The sequence below is a fragment of the Neofelis nebulosa genome, chromosome 13, assembly GCF_028018385.1.
Source record: "Neofelis nebulosa isolate mNeoNeb1 chromosome 13, mNeoNeb1.pri, whole genome shotgun sequence".
NCBI lineage: Eukaryota > Metazoa > Chordata > Mammalia > Carnivora > Felidae > Neofelis > Neofelis nebulosa.
The window spans coordinates 52,448,105-52,468,756 of NC_080794.1; the positions used below are offsets into that span (position 1 = coordinate 52,448,105).

Below are 20,652 nucleotides of genomic sequence, written 5' to 3' on the forward strand. Positions count from 1 at the left end.
AAAACAGGGGTGTTTTTCACCTAATTAGTAAAAGGCAGTTTGTTAAAAGCCAGTGTTTTTAAAGGTTGCATAACATTTTGGATCTCTTTGTGTTGGGGGAAATTTTTAAAAGATAACGGCTCTCCTCTGGCTAATAATCTTTAGAACAGGGTAAAGCTGATTGCTAGTGAAATTACTTACTTCAGTGCTATTATTGCCTTACCTATCTTTAACTTCTCTCTTATCTTTGGTAATGTTTTTTAGAACTTTTTCAGAAGAAAGAAATATTTTTGGAATGAATTTAGGAATTTTTTTTTGATGTCATTACTCTTACTAGCTAAGTATGTTTTTTAATTGGTAAAAATTCTGGAAGTACTTTTTTTTTTCTCTACTCACCTGTTTTTTTTCCTTTTGCTCTTGTATAATTTAGCTGTTCACTTTCTTGCAACATTTCCCATCCTGTCTCTGAATCTTCATTGCCTCTCGTTTTCCAACAACATAGCGTTCCATAATATGTTTAGTTGAGAATGACCACACGGTTATTGTGTGTTAATACTGTTAGGTCTTTGGTCTGCTGGAACTTTTCATTTGCTCCTTTGCCATCATCTAGTCCTCCAGGCTGGCTTAACCAGATTTCATGGCCTCATTTTGTCCTCTGTTACTGTGATTTCTACTGCTCAGGAGAGGTATAACTATTTTTGAGTCATACATTTCAGGTTTTTTGAGTTGGCTGCATACGTCCCAACACAGGGCTTGAACTCACGACTCTGAGATCAAGATCTGAGCTGAGATCAAGAGTCAGCCGCGTAAGTGACCGAGCCACGTAGGCACCCCACATTTTAGTTTTGAATTTGGTTACCTGCTTTGCTCCTTTATGGATTTTAGAAATTTCTCCATTGATTACGGCCCAAACTTACAGAAGGTGTCCCAGTGCAGTGTAGTGCTGCACTGGGTTGCTGTTTTTCCTTTAGCCCATAGTTGCTTTATCCATTCTCATTATAGATGAGGGACTTCCAAATCTGTTACCCTCTCCCAGCCCCAGCTTTTTTTTTTTTTTTTTTAAGTCGTTCTTATTTTTGCTTAACGTTTATTTATTTTTGAGAGAGAGAGAGCGTGTGTGCGGGAGAGGAGCAGAGAGAGAGGGAGACGCGGAATCCAAAGCAGGCTCCAGGCTCTGAGCTGTCAGCACAGAGCCTGGCTCAGGGCTCAAACTCATGGACCTACAGATATTGGCGTGAGCAGAAGTCAGATGCCTAACCGACTGAGCCACCCAGGCACCGCCCCCACCCCCACCCCCCCCCGCACTAGCTTGTTTATTATATTCAGGGTATTGTGGAAGAGTACTGTGGTGAAGGAAATGCTCCTTAGATCTTCTGTCTCTAAATTCCTTGGGCAGACACTTGTTACCCATGCCTTTATTTCTGTAATGTTCATTTCAGCATTCCTGACCTCTGACTTCTGTTGCTAGAGCTGCTACTATGTAGGTAGGAGTGCTGTTGATTTTGGGGAAACAGACACAGGTAATTCTTCAATACGCTGTTTAATGTAGCATGATAAGTATGTTTTTAAGAATACACATGTAACCCAGAAGCACATTATAAAAGCAGTTGGTTCAGAGGTTAGGGGTTAGCTTCATAAAAAGTTATTTTTCCTAAAAGCATTTCAGTGTATTTAAGATATAACGAAACAAAACCTGAATACAGCCACTTATTTGGCTTATATTTAAGAGTAATGGCCTTTTACCACTATCACGAGCAATGTTATTAGCACAATACTTTGTATTACCATATTTATTACTCATTGTTTTGATAAATAGTGTGATAGCACTCCTAGCATCTGTGCTTCCAGCATCAGGTTTTCTTTCTGTGATGCCATCTCTTTAGGATCATTAGCAGTCTTTACAGTGTAATTCAGGTTCCCTAATTGATTCTGCATCCAGTTACTGTTATAAAAATTCACCCTATAGCAGAAATCACTGTATGTGCATGTATGTTATCTGTTGGACAAACTTTGGTGGACTTACTGTGGAGTGAATCATAACAGGATTCTCATGGGAAAGCAGCATTCCCCCAAACTTTTGGAGCATATCCAAATATTTCTTCATCTCTAAAACAGGGATTATATATATATATTTGTGTGTGTGTATGTGTGTGTGTGTGTAAAATAAATATATTTTTTTATTTTATATATATATTTATTACAGATTTGTTCTAAGGATCATTTGAGAGAGTGAATATTCATTGCTGTTTCGTTGAACAAACTTTTAATTTTTTTTTTTCAACGTTTTTTATTTATTTTTGGGACAGAGAGAGACAGAGCATGAACGGGGGAGGGGCAGAGAGAGAGGGAGACACAGAATCGGAAACAGGCTCCAGGCTCCGAGCCATCAGCCCAGACCCTGACTCGGGGCTCGAACTCACGGACCGCGAGATCGTGACCTGGCTGAAGTCGGACGCTTAACCGACTGCGCCACCCAGGCGCCCCATCGTTGAACAAACTTTTAATGAGTACCAATATATGCAAAACACTTTGCTAGGTGATGGGGTGGCAAATCAGATGTGGTCTCCCCCTTAAGTAGCTTATCGTTTAGGAGAATAAGAATCCCATGTAAAAAGTGAAATTGATTGTTCTGGGTACAATATATGATGGAGGTTGGGGTACAAAGCCATAAAAGGTTTTGTGGAATAGTTGCTATTTGAGCTGAGTCTTGAAAGATGATTAGGTGCTTGTCAGGTAGCCAAGTGTGGGGATGGCAGAGAGTAGAGCAAAGCAGGGGCAATGAGATAGAAGTGGATGTATTCTGAAGCTGCAGGTGCACATGATTAGAGGATAGAAGTACAGAGGTATTGCCAGGTGGGATGACATAGATGTATAAATAGAATGGGGCTGGAAGGTGAGATGTACGATCTTAGGGTCTTTCTCAGAAGTCTGAATTTTGTTCCTCTTCTTTTTTTTTTTTAATTTTATTTTGAGAGAGAGCGTTTGCGAGAGAGCAAGTGGGGGAGGGACAGAGAGAGAGAGAGACTTCTAAGCAGGCTCTGCACTTTGAGCACAGAGCCCGTTGCAGGGCTTGATCCCACAAACCATGAGATCATGACCTGAGCCTATATCAAGAGCTAAGATGCTCAACCGGCTGAGCCACCCAGGGGCCCCTGAATTTTATTCCTATATACAGTGAATTTAATTCTGTAATTTTGTTCTATTGGCATTCTGTTCTGTAGAAGCATCATTGGACCTGGAGCTAAGAAGTAACATGATCAGTTCTATACCAGTTAAAAAAATAACTATGCTCCACTCCATATATCATTCGGAAATGCAAATTAAAGAGATACCACTACACAACTATTAGAATCCAGAACACTGACAACATCAAATGCTGACAAGGATATGGAGCAGTAAGCACTCTTATTTATTGCTGATGTGAATGCAAAGTGGTACAGCCACACTGGAAGACACTTTGGCAGTTTCTTATAAATCTAAACACATTGTTAAGATCCAGCAGTCACGCTCATTGGTATTTACCAAAAGAGTTAAAAACATAGCCACACAAAAACCTGCACACAGATGTTTATAGCAGTAATATTCATAATTGCTCAAGTTTGGAAGCAACCAAGATGTATCCTTCAGTAGGTGAATGGATAAATTGTGGAACATTTAGACAATATGGAGTATTCAGTGTCATAAAGAAATGACCTATCAATCCATGAAAGGACATGGAGGAAACGTAAATGCATATTACTAAATGAAAGAAGCCAATTTGAAAAGGCTGCATAGTGTATAATTGCAGCTATATGGTATTCTGGAAAAGGCAGCCTATGTGGATGGTAAAAGTATCAGTGATTGCTGGGGATTTGGGAGGCTTGTAGGATGAATAGGTGAGCCACAGGATATTTTTAGGGCAGTGAAACTATTCTGTATGATACTGTAATGGTGGATACATGTCATTATATGTTTGTGAAAACCAATAGAATGTACAACAGCAAGAATGAACTCTAATGTAAATTATGGATGTTAGGTGATAATGATGTGTCATTGCAGTTTCTTCAGTTGTAACAAATACACCATTCTGGTGTAGGATGCTGACAGTGGGTGAAGTGGTGCATGCGTGAGGACAGGGAGTATATGAGAAAATATATCTCTACTTTTTGTTTAATTTTGTTCCTATTACCTTGATACCAAAACCAGACAAAGATATATTAAGAACACTAGATCACTATTTCCTATGCATATAGATAGAAACATTTTCAAAAAATATTAATCAAATATAGCAACATATATAATTATACATCATATACAGATGAGATTTAGCTTAGGAATGCAAGGTTGGTTCAACATATAAAAACCAATGTTCTATTAAACACCATATTAATAGAATAAGAGACGAAAACCACATGATCATCCCAATAGACGTTGGACAGAAAGGCATCTGGCAAAATCCAACACACTTCATGATTTAAAAAAAAAAAACACCCCAGTTAAAGTAGTAGAGTAGATTATGTATGGAAACCCCACAGCTAAAATCATAACTTGTAGTGAAAGACTGAATGCTTTCCCCCTACAGTCAGGAATAAGACAAGAATGTCTACTCTCACCACCAAAATTCAACCCTGTATTAGAGATTTTAGACCAAGTAATTAGGTAAGAAAAGGAAGTAAAGAGTGTCTTACTGGAATGTTCAAGATTGGAAATGAAGAAGTAAAACATTTCTCTTTGCAGATGACATAATCTTTTATGGAAAAAATCCCAAGGAATCCACTAAAAAATTACTGGAACTAATAGATGAATTCTGCATGGTTGCAATGTACAAGATCAATATATTAGAATCAATTTTTTTTTAATTTTTTAATTTATTATTTTTTAAAGAGAGACAGAGAGCAGTCGGGGAAAGGGCAGAGAGAGAGGGAGACACAGAATCCGAAGCAGGCTCCAGGCTCTGAGCTCTTAGGACAGAACCCAATGCAGGGCTCCAACTCACAGACCGAGAGATCATGACCTGAGCTGTAGTCGGCCACCCCACCGACTGAGCCACTCAGGTGCCCAAATATATTAGAATCAATTTTATTTCTCTATGCTAGCAATGAACAAATTGTAAATGACACCAACAATAACTTCATTTATAGTAGCATCAAAAAGAGTATAGTTCTTAGGAATACTTTTTTTTTTAAAGCAAAACTCATACTCTTAAAAACTGGAAAACATTGTTGAAAGCAATTTAAGAAATTTAAATAAAGTGAAAGGCATTGCATGTTCATATTTATAAGACTTCATATTGTTGGGGCACCTGGGTGACTCAGTCGGTTGAGCGTCTGACTTCAGCTCAGGTCATGTTCTCACAGTTTGTGGGTTCGAGCCCCACATCAAGCTCTGTGCTGACCGCTTGCTCAGAGCCTGGAGCCTGTTTCAGATTTTGTGTCTCCTCTCTCTGCCCCTCCCCCACTCAGGCTTTGTCTCACTATGTTTCTCAAAAATCAATAAATGTAAAAAAAAAATAAAATAAAAAAAGACAATATTGTCAAGATGGTAATATTCACCAAATCTGCACACTTAACACAGTGCTTATTCAAAAGTCCAACTGGTGTTTTTGCAAAATAGACAAGTTGATCCTAAACTTCATATGGAAATTCAAAGGACCCAGGATAACCAAGAATCATGAAAGAGAAGAACAAATTAGAGAACTTACACTTCCTTGTTTCAAAACTTACTACAAAGGTGAAAAGACAACGTGGTACTGTTATAATGATAGACATGTAACAGATCAATGGAATAGAGTTGAGGGACCACAAGTAAACCCCCACATTCCCGGTCAGTTGGTTTTTGACAAGGATATCAAGACAATTCAATGGGAACAATAGTTTTTCCAGCAAATACTGCTTGGACATCTTGCAAAAACTTGCAACAACTTGCAAAAGAATAAAAGTGGATCCTTATTTTATACCATCTACAAAAATTCAAAATGGATAGATCTATATGCAAGGCTAAAACTATATAATTCTCAGCAAAATGTGTATCCAAGTAAATCTTTATTCCTTTTTTTTTTTTTTTATGTTTATTTTTGAGAGAGGAAGAGACAGAGCATTAGTAGGGGAGGGATAGAGAAAGAATCCACAAATCCAAATCCACATCCACACATCCAGGCTCCAGGTTTTGAGCTGTCAGCACAGGGCCAGACATGGGACTTGAACCCAGGAACCACGAGATCATGATCTGAGCCAAAGTCAGATGCTTAACTGACTGAGCTGCCCAGGCACCCCAAAATCTTTATTACTTTGGATTAGGCCAGGCGTTTTTGTTTTGTTTTAAGTTTATTTATTTATTTAGAGAGAGGGAGGGAGAGAGAAGCCCGAATGGATTCTGCATTGCTCTACATGGGGCTCCATCTCATGAACCATGAGATCATGACTGGAGCTGAAACCAAGAGTCAGTCGCTCACCCAACTGAGCCACCCAGGTGCCCCTAGGCCGGGGTTTTAAAATGTGATGCCAAAAGCACAAGCAGCAGAAGAAAAATAGCCAAATTGGATGTCACTAAAATAAACTTAGGCTTTGAAGAACACTGTCAAAGTTAAAAGGCAGCCTACAAAATTAGAGAAAATATTTGGAATCATGTATCTTTAAGAGGCTTGTGTCTAAAAATGCATTAAAAACCCTTTTACAATTCAGTAATAAAAAGACAACCAGAGTAAAAATGGACAAAGGATTTGAATACATTTTCTGAATATAGATATTTCTGTGTAGAAGGTATTCAAATAGCCAATAAGCATCTAAAAAGATGCTCAATATTCTTAGTCATTAGAAAAAGGAAGTCACAATCACAATAAAATACTACTTTGCACCCACTAGGATGGCTTTAATCAAAAAAGCAAAAAAAAAAAAAAAAAAAAAAAAAAAAGTATTGGCAAGGATGTGGAGAAATCAGTATCCTGGGAATGTAAAATGGCTCAGACCCCTTTTGAGAACAGTTGGCAGTTCCACAAATTGCTAAATGTGGAGTCCCTACCTAACCCAACAATTCCACTCCCAGACATACATGGGAGAGAAAGGAAAACGTATGTCCACACAAAAACTTGTAATCCAATGTTCATGTAGCATTCATAATAGCCCACATTGGAAACAAGCCAATATGCCCATCAGCTGATGACTGGATAAATATGTGGTGTATCCATATGATAGGATGGACTTCTATTCAGCTATAAAAAAAGAATGAAGTACTGATACATCCTAAAATGGATGAACTTTGAAAACGTTATGCTAAGTGATAGAAGCTAATCACAAAATACAATCATAAAATCACACTGTATGATTCTGTTTACGTGAAATGATCAGAATGGGCAAAATGACAGAAAGTAGATAAGTGGTTGCATAGGGCAGAGAGGGAAAGAAAGAATTTGGGAGTGATGTCTAAAGAGGATGGGGTTCCTTTTTGGGGTGATGAAAATGTTCCAAAGATGATTGTGATGGTTGTACAATTCTGTGATTGTAATAAAAACCAGTAAATTTTAGATTTTAAATAGGTAAATTTTATGGTATGTAAATTATATTTCAATAAAGCCATTAAAAAGATATACTTACCTGTCCCGGAAGATGTGTATCACCTGTCCTATTAACTCCTCTCCTTACAAAGTTTTCACATTTCTAATAACTATTGATTTGATTATTCCTATTATCCTAATTATACACTTATAATTTATCTTAGGACTTTGTTGCATTTGCCTCTCATATTCATTAGCCATTGTATGTTTGTGTGTAGAGATTATGTCTAATGTCTGTTACCAGTATTGTCATCTCAGTGCTGTACTGATAGATAACTTCTGGAAATCCAGATGCTTATTGATTATTTAGTGAGTCTTATTTTTAAGGAACCTATTAACATGGTTGCTATGCTTTTCTTCAGTGTGATTCAAAGGTACAGTGGTATAAAGTTATATTTTGTATGGGTTAAAAACATAATTTAAATGTTTTAGTAAAGGATGTGCATAAAATTTTCAAAGTCTTGCAGATCTATACCTCCATGCTGAGTTTGCTGGTTTAAATATTATTAACAACAATAATATACTTGTTGAGTATGCACTATATATAAATAACTGTGCTGAGCTTTAGTAAGATACAGAAAAGTATTGTAAATATACCTGTTCTTAATAATCTTACAGTCTAGGCGTGCCTGGGTGGCTCAGTTGGTTAAGCGTCCAACTTTGGCTCAGGTCGTGATCTCACAGCTGGTGAGTTTGAGCCCTGTGTTGGGCTCTCGGCTGACAGCTCAGAGGCTAGAGCCTGCTTTGGATTCTGTTTCCCTCTCTCTCTGCCCCTTCCCTGCTCACGCTCTGTCTCTCTCTCTCTCTCTCTCTCAAAAAAATAATAATCTTACGGTCTAATTGGGAGAGTGGTTTCAGAGACAACCGTGAAAGGTTTAGGATTAGACAAATTAAGTAATAAAATGAATTCTGGGGCTGTCTGGAAGATTATGGGCCAGAGTTGTTCAGAGAGTATGACAGGATGAACTTTCAGATTCGCTTGTTAAAAAAATTATTCTTGTTTTTTAGGTACAAAACTCAAAACATGAACAGCATTACATATTACCAATGTTCAAAGCTGATTTGGCTAGAACTGGAATACGGTTGCATACCACACATTCCAGAGGAATTAGGAAAGTCAAAGTAATGGATAACAGAAAAGATCCTCCATTCTTCAATGAAGATAACCTGGGAACATTTTACTACAAACTTCCTTTCTGTGAAACCATGGAGCTCTTCATTGAAACATTGACTGGAACGTGTTTTGAGTTGAGAGTTTCACCCTTTGAAGCTGTTATTTCTGTGAAAGCAAAAATTCAAAGATTGGAAGGTACTAGTTTTTCTTTGTTTTTAGGGTAAGAGGATTACATTTGTTCATCAAGAGCATATAATAACTAACTTTTCTTATGGGGAAAATATCACACATGCATGGAATTAGAAAGAATAAGGTAGTGCACCCCCATCTATCCCTTACTTAGCTTTAATAGTTATCAATTCATGGTCTATCTTGTTTCCATTCCTACATTCTTCCCATCCGCTTCCCCTTCTACCAGATTCTTTTGAAGGAACTCCCTGGCATCATGTTAATGGTGTGTAAAATAATATTTTAAAATAATTTTTCAACAGATTATGATGACATGCAAAATCTGCCACAACTACGTCACAGTTACTTTCAACGGGAAATTGTAATTGAGTTCCCTTTTAGTGACCTTCTTTACCTACTTGTCAGATACTTTTCTTTTTTCAATGTGGAGATTTTCTAAGGGGTTTGGCTTATATTTTCGTAATTTGAAGTTTTCTTAGTATAGCAGGGATGCTGAATATTGTGCAGTGTCTCTTTGCTGTTTGCGTATTTGTGAAAGGTGTCATAGAGTATATTGTGTTAAAATTAGAGTCTTTTTTTTTGTACTTTGAAGATTCCTAAATTAAGTGATATTTGCCATTACAGTTGTTAAAATCCAGTATTGACTAGAAAATTAAGTTGTTCTATATAACACTAAATGGATCTTTGCTTTTTGAGCCAGCTGGAACTTGCTATAATTTAGAGGTAGTAACTAGCATTGCTCTCTAGTCCAGTTTAGGTTCAGAATTATAGAAGGATGAGTAGGATTGGAATTTTTTATCTTTATGAAGCCAAGAATCCTGGTATCCGAGCTTCTAAATATTTGCTGTGTCTCCACTAACTTCTATTAAGTTAGTGATCAGCTGCGTCTAGTGATCACATCAGTATATACACTAATGGTGCATGAAACATTTTTCCCCCAAGTGATTTGCTGAGACATGTAGTCAGAATAGGTTATTTTGACATTGTTCTGCTTTCTTATTACGTGATGGTGTAATGGTATCTTTTTTTTTTTTTTTTTTAATTTAAAAAAAAAAAATTTTTTTTTTTTAACGTTTATTTATTTTTGAGACAGAGAGAGACACAGCATGAACAGGGGAGGGGCAGAGAGAGAGGGAGACACAGAATCGGAAACAGGCTCCAGACTCTGAGCCATCAGCCCAGAGCCCGACGCGGGGCTCAAACTCACGGACCGCGAGATCGTGACCTGGCTGAAGTCGGATGCTTAACCGACTGAGCCACCCAGGCGCCCCTGTAATGGTATCTTTTTAGGAGCAGGAAGACAAAACCCTCTTGTGTTCTAAATAATCTCTGTATTTTCCCCCCTTTCATGCATTTTGAATAATCTCCATGCAACAAAAGCACTTTAGGGAGAATGTTACTTAGGTACTTAATGTCAAAAGTAAATTTGAGGTTAGAGAGATTAGGGACTCATCCAGGGGAAATGTTTAGTTACTAACAGAGTTGGGTTCATAGCTAAGGTGTGGACTCCTTGTCCTCTGTAGGAGTAGGCATTGCCAGTGTAAAAACAGTGACTTTGTAGTTATTGGCTAGTTGAAAACAAATAGACATTTATAAAACAAATAGAGTTATTGGGAAATTAAATGAGGTAATGTAAATATAAATGCAAATCCCACTGTCCTAACAAAATACCATAGACTGGGTGGCTTAAACAACAGGCATTTATTGTCTCACAGTTCTGGATGTGGAAAGTCTGAGATCAGGGTACTAGCATGGTCAGATTCTACTAAGAATCTTTCTGATTACAGACTTGCTGACTTACAGATTTTCTTCCTGACTTAAAGACTCCCTTCTTCTTGTTGTATTCTCCTATGGCAGACACAGAGAGAGAGCTCTCTGGCTTCTCTTCTTATAAGGGCACTGATCCCACCAGGAGGGTCTCACCAGTATGACCTTATTTAAACCTAATTACCTCTCAAAGGTCATATCTCCAAATACCAGCACATTCGAGTTTGGGCTTTAAGATAACACATTGGGTGTGGGGACACAGTTCAGTCCATAGCACCTACAACAACTTGTCAATAGATCTCAATTCCTGTTCCCATTCCTGACCCTCCTATCCCGCACCCCTTTTCTTTTGTCCTAGTCGCCATACCTTTTTGTAACTTCTGCAGCCCATGGGCACTGACAGTCATTCTCTTCTTAAGGAGGCTTCAAGTAGGCATCTTTCATAAACAGTGAATTTTGATTTTTTTTCTGGGTTGTCTTTCTTTTTCTACCCAGGAAGACATTGGGGCTAAAATATCGGGTAAGACTCCCCAAGATAGAAGGATATGGAGTAGGGAGGATAGGAAGGCAGAGGTGACAGCACTCAGTTCATCCTTGAGGGAAGTGGCTCCTCTGTCCGACTGCTTTTCCTTTTGGGTAGGTTTTGGTAAGTTCAGAACTAGAGCTTAGTAAGAGAAAGGAGGGTAGATGGGAGGGGTCTGCAGACAGAGCTCAAGGAATATTCTGGGTTAGGAACGATGAGGCTGTAGCAAGAAAGGAACAGAACCAGCAATAGAACTTTAAATGGGCCTTGAAGGGACAGGAGCACTGAAGCCAGACTGCCTGATTTCATATTTCAAGTTGAGCAGATTACTTAACCCCTATTTATCTTAGTTGTGCTAATTTAAAACAGGAATTCTGATAGTACCAATCTCAAAGAGTTGTTCTTAGGATTATTAGTTAATAAATGTAAAGCATTTAACATGTTCTTTATCAGGGGAAAATGGTCAGTCTGTGGAGATAGTGCAGTATGTACCCAAGGATATAAGAACTATGCCGTTGGGAGAAGATGTAATTTAGGTCTCTGAGTTTTTCAGAGGAAGCGAAATTTTTGGAGCTTTTCATTACCTAGAGCATTGGTATGCAAAGAATAGTACATACTTAGAGGATATGAAAAATAATCCAGTGGAATTTGGAAAGGAAAAATGTGCCAAGAAATGTAAGGGATTATTGTCATTTGGTTCTTTATTGCCGTGGGCAGTGGATTTCCTAGATTTACCATCCAGTCCTTGACATTACTGCTGCCTAGTAAAGATTTCTCTTCTATGCATGGGATAGGATGATCTTCCTGGCCTTCTTATGAGTGTTATTAGTTCTGTGTTATTAGTTCTGACCAATGAACTATGTTCATTGTCTGTGTTATTAGTTCTGACTAATGACCTATGAATAGAAGTCTCCATTAGCCTGAGCCCCTGAGTAACTGTAGGGAGCAGAAGCACCCTGCTGACCTGCAGCAGACATGTCTAAGAAATCAATTTTTGCTTTAAGGCACTGTTGTCTTTGGAGTGGTTTGGGGAGGGTTCAGCATAACTTACTTTATTCTGACTGATACAGTATCAAATAGGGATCTTTTTTTTTTTTCCCCACATAGATAACTGGTCTTCTAAATACCATTTATTGAATTACTCTAATCTTTTCTCACCAAAGTAACTTCATACCTGTCACGTATGACAGTTTTATGTGCACACTCAACTCTTTAGATCATCTAATCTATGTTTGTCTCTTCATATGCCAATATCACACTGTCTTATTTATTATAACTTAACAGGTTTTGATAGCTGATGATATCCATTCACATTAAGGATCATTATATGTCTTTAGAGAATTGACCCCTTTATCACTATGTAATGCCTCTCTTTATCCCTGATAACTTTACTTGCTCTGAAGTTTGCTCTGTCTACAATCAATATAATTATTCCAGCTTTCTTCTGGTGAGTGTTAGCATAATGTATCTTTCTCCATCCCTTTACTTTTCCCCCCAGCTTTATTGAGGTACAATTAACAAATAAAATTGTATCTATCTCTATACTTTTAACCTATGTATTTAAACTTTGTATTTAAAGTGGATTTCTTTTTTTTTCCAACGTTTTTTTTTTTTTTTATTTATTTTTGGGACAGAGAGAGACAGAGCATGAACAGGGGAGGTGCAGAGAGAGGGAGACACAGAATCGGAAACAGGCTCCAGGCTCCGAGCCATCAGCCCAGAGCCTGACGCGGGGCTCAAACTCACGGACCGCGAGATCGTGACCTGGCTGAAGTCGGACGCTTAACCGACTGCGCCACCCAGGCGCCCCTAAAGTGGATTTCTTATAGACATTATGTAGTTGGGTCTTGGTTTTTCATCCAGTCTGATGATCTCTTTTTTAATTGGTTTATTTAGGCATTTGATGTTTAAAATGATTATTTATATGGTTGGATTAATAGCTACCATATTTGTTACTGTTTTGTATTCATCCTCCTGGTTCTTTATTCCTTTATTTACACTCTTTTCTGCCTTTTGTGGTTTTAATTAATCCTTTTATATGGCTCTGTTTTCTCTCTTCTTAACATCAGTAGTACTTCTTTTTTAACTTATTTTAGTCGTTGCAATAAAGTTTACAATATATATTTATAGAAAAGCCAAGTCCACCTTTCAAATAATGCTATACTTTTTCATGAGTATTGCAACTACTTAATAAAAACTATTCCTAGGGCACCTGGCCGGCTCAGTAGGTACAGCATAGGACTCTTGATCTCAGGGTTGTGAGTCTGAGCCCCACGTTGGGTGTAGAGATTACTTAAAAACAAAATCTTGGGGTGCCTGGGTGCCTAAGTCAGCTAAGTGTCCGACTTTGGCTCAGGTCATGATCTCACGGTTCATGGGTTTGAGCCCTGTGTTGGGCTCTGTGCTGACAGCTCAGAGCCTGGAGCCTGCTTCAGATTGTGTGTGTGTGTGTGTGTGTGTGTGTGTGTGTGTGTGTGTGTTTGTGTGTGTGTGTGTGTGTGTGTGTCTGTGTGTGTGTCTCTCTCTCTCTCTCTCTGTTCCTCCTCCACTCATATCCTCTGTCTCTCTCTCAAAATAAATAAATAAACATTAAAAGAAAATCTTAGAACAACCCCCCCAAACCTAAGTATTCCTAATTCTTCTCTTTGTCCCTTATCTCATTGTTATCATTCATTTCATTTATGCATAAGCCATAATTGTTACAGTGTTATTATTCTGAACAAACTATTATCTGTTAGATCAATTAAGAGTAAGAAAATGAATAGTTTTTATTTTACTTTAGTCCTTCTTTGATGCTTTTCCTTTATGTAGATCCAAGTTTCTAACTGTATCATTTCTTTCTGAAGAACTTCTTTTAATATTTCTTGTAAGGCAGGTGTATTGTGCCCAGTTTTTATTTATCTGAGAAAGTCCATTTCTCCTTCATTTTTTTTTTTCCTCCTTTACTTTTGAAGGATAATTTTATAGGGTACAGAATTCCAGGTTGGTTGTCTTTTTCTTTCAACATTTTATTATTAAAAAAATTTTTTTTTTAGTTTATATAAGTAATGTCTGTACCCAACGGTGGGGCTTGAAATCATGGCCCTGAGATCAAGAGCCTTATGCTCCACTGAGCCACCCAGGTGACCCATTTTTCTTTCAACATTTTAAATAGTTCCTCTACTCTCTCCTTGCTTATAGGATTTCTCATGAAAAGTTCCCTATAATTATTATTTAGGTTTTTCCTCTGCCTTCATTAAAGAGTTTTGTCTTGGGGCACCTGGGTGGCTCAGTCGGTTGAGCATCCGACTTTGGCTCAGGTCATGATCTCATGGCTTATGGGTTAGAGCCCCACATTGGGCTCTCTGCTGACAGCTGGGAGCCTGGAGCCTGCTTTGTATTCTGTGCTTCCCTCTCTCTCTGCCCCTGCCACTTGCGCTCCGACTCTCTCTCTCTCTCTCAAAAATAAACATTAAAAAAATGTAAAAAAAAACCTTTAAAAAAGATTTTTCTTTTTGTTTTTGCTTTTCTGAAGTTTGATATGATATGCCTAGGTGTAGATTTAAAATTTTTTATCCTGTTTGATGTTCTTTGAGCTTACTGATCTATGATTTGGTATATCTCGTTAATTTTGGAAATTTCTGGGGCATTATTATTTTTCTTCTGTTCTATTTTCTTTTAGTATTCCAGTTATATGCCTTTTGAAATTTTTTCACAGTTCTTGGGTGTTCTGGTTGTTTTCATTCTTTATTTTCTCTTTATATTTCAATTTGGGAAGTTTATAAAAAGAACTTTTTTTTTTTTTAAAGCAGGCTTCATGCCCAATGTGGAGCTTGAACTCACAACCCTGAGATCAAGAATTAGATGCTCTATTGACTGAGCCACTGAGGATCTCCTCTATCTACATTTCTTTAAGCTCAATGATTCTTTCCTTGCCATATCCAGTCGGCTGATAAGCAGGCCCATCAAAGGCATTTTTAATTTGTTATTTTTTTTTATTTAAAAATTTTTTTAAATGTTTTTATTTATTTTTGAGACAGAGACAAGGCATGAGCAGGGGAGGGGCAGAGAGAGAGGGAGACACAGAATCTGAAGCAGGCTCCAGGCTCTGAGCTGACAGCACAGAGCCCTACGCGGGGCTCGAACTCACAGAGTATGAGATCATGACCTGAGCCGAAGTTGGACGCTCAACCGACTGAGCCACCCAGGCACCCCTCTGTTATTGTTTTTTTTTAAGTTGAGTTCTAAGAATATTTTTTCCCTTAATTTTAAGTTTTGTTTATTTAAAAAATTTTTAAGTCATTTACATGCAAGTTAGTTAACATACAGTGTAATAATGGTTTCAGGAGTAGAATTTAGTGATTCATTGCTTACATATAACACTCGGTGCTCATCCCAACAAACGCCCTCCTTAATGCCCATGACCCATTTAGCCCATCCCCTCACACAACACCCCTCCAGCAACCCTCAGTTTATTCTCTATATTTAAGCATCTTTGATGGTTTGCTTCTCTCTCAGTTTTTATCTTATTTTTCCTTCCCTTCCCCTGTGTTCATCTGTTGTGTTTCTTAATAAATATGAGTGAAATCGTATGATATCTTTCTCTGCCTTACTTCCCTTAGCATAATACCTCTAGTTCCATCCATGTTGTTGCAAATGGCAAGATTTCATTCTTTTTGATTGCTGAGTAATACTCTATTCGTGTGTGTGTGTGTGTGTGTGTGTGTGTGTGTGTGTGTGTGTATACATACATATATACCACATCTTCTTTATCCATTCATCAGTCGATGGACATAATTTGGCTATTGTTGATAGTGCTCTTATAAACATTGGGGTACATGTACCCCTTTGAATCAGCATTTTTGTATCCTTTGGATAAATACCTACTAGTGCAATTGCTGGGTTGTAGGGTAGTTCTATTTTTAATTTTTTGAGGAATCTCCATACCGTTCTTCAGAGTGGCTGCACCAGTTTGCATTCCTACCAACAGTGTGAAAGTGTTCCTCTTTCTCTGCATCCTTGCCAACATCTGTTGTTTCCTGAGTTGTTAATTTTAGCCATTCTGACAGGTGTGAGGTGGTATTTCTTCACTGGATTATTGTTTCTTGGGTGTTGAGTTTGATAAGTTCTTTATAGAGTTTGGATAGTAACCCTTTATCAGATATGTCATTTGCAAATATCTTCTCCCATTCCATCTATTGCCTTTTAGTTTTGTTGATTGTTTCCTTCACTGTGCAGAAGCTTTTTATCTTGATGAGGTTCCAATAGTTCATTTTTGCTTTTGTTTCTTTTGCCTCTGGAGACGTGCGAATTAAGAAGTTGCTGCTGCCAAGGTCAAAGAGGTTGCCTGTTTTCTCCTCTAGGATTTTGATGGTTTTCTGCCTTACATTTAGGTCTTTCATCCATTTTGAGTTTATTTTTGTGTATGGTGTAAGAAAGTGGTCTAGATTCATTCTTCTGTGTGTCACATTCTTCTGTGTGTCCAGTTTTCACAACACCGTTTTCTGAAGAAACTGCCTTTTTTCCATTGGAGACTCCTCCTGCTTTGTCTAAGATTAGTTGGCCATATATTTGTGGGTCCATTTCTGGCTTCTCTATTCTGTTCCCTTGATCTATGTGTCTGTTTTTGTGCCAATATGCCAATACCATACTGTCTTGATTACGGCTTTGTAATACATCTTGAAGTCCAGGATTGTGATGCCTGCAGCTTTCGTTTTGTTTTTCAACATTTCACTATTCAGGGTCTTTTCTGGTTCCATACAAATTTTAGGATTGTTTGTTCTAGTTCTGTGAAGAATGCTGGTGTTATTTGGATAGGGATTGCATTGAATGTGTAGATTGCTTTGGGTAGTATAGATTCTGTTATTGTTTTTTACTTCTGGCATCTACTTTTAATTCTTTCTTACACTTTCAATCTCTCTGTCTCCATTACCCATCATTACCCATCTATTTTTTCATGTTGTCTACTTTTTATTAGATTTTTATTAAATTTCTTAACATATCAATCAGTTATTTTAGTCTCCCTGTCCAATAATTACAAAATCTGTCATATCTGAGTCTGGTTCTGATGTTTGTTTTCTTTGTATATACTGTGGTTTTCTTTTACCATGCCTTGTAATTTTTTTGTTGAAACCCAGATGTAATGTATTAGGTAGTGGTAACTGAAGTAAATAGGTCTTTAATGTGAGTTTTTGAGGAGATGGGGTTTGTTTAATGTTTGTTGTAGCTGTAAGTGCCAGAGGCTTCAAATTTCTCTGGTTTTCCTGTTTTGTCTCTTATCTTTGGGTTTCCCTAAGAACTCCTCCTTCGAAAGAATTTGTGTCTTATAACTCACCTATAACCTGCTGCTATTCTACTAGAGCCCTGTTAGTGTAGTGGTAAAGTGTTGGGGACCAGAAACCATCTATAGTCTTACAATTCAGTCTCAGTTTTCTGGTGGGCCTGTGTCCCTGGGCCATGACCTTCAATGTGTTTGTTAGTGTCTCCCACCTATAATCACTTGGGTGTTATAGGAAGACTAGAGGGGTCTGGATTTTCCTATCTCTGTAGATTTTGGGGGTGATGGTTTGCCTTCCTACTTTATGTCTCCAGTAGATCAAAGAAAAGTTGATGGTTTTCAATGTGCTCAGCTTTTTTTTATTGCTTTAAGTATGGAAGTGGCAACTTACAAGCTCTTTACATGTAGTGTCTGAAACTGGAAGTCTCAATATCGTTTTAAAGGTAACTGATGAGGTTTTGGGGTGATGGTGGGGTTTGTGGGGTTGGGAGCCGATGGCCAAGAAAGAATTCTTGAAGATGTCCTTGGTGCAAGAAGGTGATCTTATTAAAGCATGGGGCGGGGGTGGTGGTGCCTGGGTACCTCAGTCGGTTAGGCGTCCGACTTTGGCTCAGGTCATGATCTCGTGGTCCGTGAGTTGGAGCCCTGCTTCGGATTCTGTGTCTCCCTCTCTCTCTGACCCTCCCCCGTTCATGCTCTGTCTCTCTCTGTCTCAAAAATAAACATTAAAAAAAAAAATTTAAAAAAAAAGCATGGGACAGGACCCAGTGGCGGGAAGAGCTGCACTGGGGTTATGCAGAGTGACTCCTTACGTACTGTGGAGTTTTGGGGGAGATAAAGTCAAGAGGAAGTTTCTTAAAGGGATTTCCATATGCTAAAGAGGATTTACAGATTACTGGAGGCCTAGCTGTTGTCAAGCTAAGGTTGTTTTTCTTTCTAGCAAAGCATTTAAGATAGTAGGGAGTTGCTGATGAGGCTATTGATGAGATATTTGTTAACTAATGGAGACTGTCAGGTTAACCTTTTGTTTTCTGTCCTTTCCTTTGTTCTTGGGCAGCCAGGAGTGCCTGAGGAATATCACACATATCCCACCTTGGGGGGCGGTGTTGTGCTAGCTTGTGCTTGGCCGTCAGCTTGCCTTATGGTACTCATCAGTAACCATTTATGATTTAAGATTTTTTCCAAGAACTGTGTTACCTATATCCTATAAGTTTTTAAGTTGACTTTCATTGTTATTAAATTTTAAGAGCTTTTTTGTCAAAAATACTTATTCTGTTGTTTAAATAATATTATACTCAGGTGCTCTGCAGCCATAGCAATACATAGGATTAGATAGATTTGATCATTTCTTGTAGTTTATACATACTCCGAATATTCTGACTAATAATATTGAACATGTTTTCATTGGTTTCCAAGTTTAGAAAACACTTTCCATTTTTTCGTCAAGGTACAATTTATATATTATAAAATTCACCATTTTTAGTATTGTATTAGTTTCCTAGGGCTGCCATCACAAGGTACCACAAACCTAGTGGCTTAAAAAACAGAAATTCATTATCACACAGTTGTAGAGGCTAGAAGTTCAAAGTCAAGGTGTTGACATTGTTGGTTCCTTCTGAGTGCTCTTGGAGAAAATCTGTACAATGTTTTTTTGCCTAGCTTTGGTTTGCTGGCAGTCTTTCTTGTTCCTTGGCATGCAGAAGCACCATCCCAGTTTCCTTACTTATCATCTCCCTAGGTATGTGCGTATTTGTCTCCAAATTTCCCTTACTTACTTATTATTTTTTTAAGTTTATTTCTTTTGAGAGAGAAAGCACAAGCAGTGGAGGGGCAGGGAGAGAGGGAGAATCCCAAACAGGCTCCATCAGAGCCCAATGTGGGGCTCAGGGCTCAGACTCCTGAACCACAAGATCATGACCTGAGCTGAAATCAGATGCTTAATTAACCAACTGAGCCACCCAGGCACCCTTCCCCTTTTTATAAGGATACCAGTCATATTGGATTAGGACTCTCCCTAATGACCTCATTTTAACTTGGTTGCATCTGTCAATACCCTATTTCTCAATGAGGTCACATCCTAAGGTATTGAGGGTTAGGGTTAAGACTTTTAACATATGAACCTTTGGGAGATAGTTCAACCCATAACTCATACATGGTTTTATCATTATTGGCAAACGTTGCTGTCATGTAACTACCACCACAGTCAAGATAAAGAACAGTCCCATTGCTCACCAAAATTCTGTGCCTTTGTGGTTAACCTTTTATGTAAACCCAGCTCCTGGCACTTACTGATCTGTTTCTGTCCGTATAATTTTGCCTTTTCCAGAATTTCATATTAATGAAATCACACTGTATGTAGGCTTTTGAGTCTGGTTTCTTTCACTTATGTATAATACATAGTGCATTTGAGATTTATCAATATTGTTACATGTATCAACAATTTATTCTCTTTATGGCCAAGTAGTGTTCCACTCTATGACTATAGCATACTTATTCTCAAATTTAGGGACATTTGGGTTGTTTTCAGTTCGTGGTGATTATGAGTAAAGCCATTATAAACTTTGAAGTAGTTTCATTTCACTTGGGTAAATACCTAGGTGTGGATTTGCTGAGTTTACAGTAAGTGTACATTTAATTTAATAAGAAACTGCCAAACTTCTTTTGCCAGAGTGGCAGTACCGTTTTGTATTTTTTGGGAGTAATGTCTAAAAGTTCTAGTTGCTCTGCATCCTCATCAGCACATGGTATTGTTTGGGTTGTTTTTGATTTTGTTTTTTGCAATTCTAATAGATACTGGTGATATCTCATTGCACTTTTACTTTGCATCTCCCTAATGGCTAATGATATTGAGCATCTTTTTCTTTGCTTATTGGTCATCTGTTTGTCTTCTTTCATCAAGTGTCTGTTTAGTGTTTGCCCATTTTTCATTAAGTTGTTCGTTTTCTTACTGTGTTTTAAAAATCCCAGTAGTTTAAAATTTTTCATTATGGTTCTTAAGTTTCTTTGACTCCAAGTTATTCAGGAGTATATTCCTATTTCCATTATTAGAATTCAAAAATGTTCATTTTATTATTAATCACTAATTTAATTGCAGGTGGTCTGAATAAATAGAATACTTATGGTAAATAGAGTATTCTTATGTATAATTGTCTTTGAGTCTTATAGTAGCCTGGGGCTCTTTAAAGATTCATGTGTGGTATAGAAGAAACAGGAAGAAAAAACCTGAGGAGCTGAATTATTGATGTAACAAGTTCCATTGTAACTTGTCCAGAAGTAGAATCAAACAGACTTCTGAT

General features: G+C 37.8%; 1 protein-coding gene across 8 annotated transcripts in view; it reads left to right on the forward strand.

The window, feature by feature from the left end:
* ZFAND4 (zinc finger AN1-type containing 4) overlaps positions 1-20,652 on the forward strand; it is a 90,207-nt gene that overhangs the window by 915 nt on the left and 68,640 nt on the right. For 5 of the 8 annotated variants that reach the window (XM_058697029.1, XM_058697028.1, XM_058697030.1 and 2 more), the window contains exon 2: positions 8,516-8,816. The exons of 2 other annotated variants lie outside the window; for them this stretch is intronic. In XM_058697029.1, coding sequence (XP_058553012.1) covers positions 8,555-8,816 — 262 coding nt within the window. In that variant the 5' untranslated portion in view covers positions 8,516-8,554. Of the gene's footprint in view, positions 1-8,515; positions 8,817-20,652 lie in introns of those variants that run through there. One more of the 8 variants, XM_058697034.1, reaches the window with a different exon arrangement.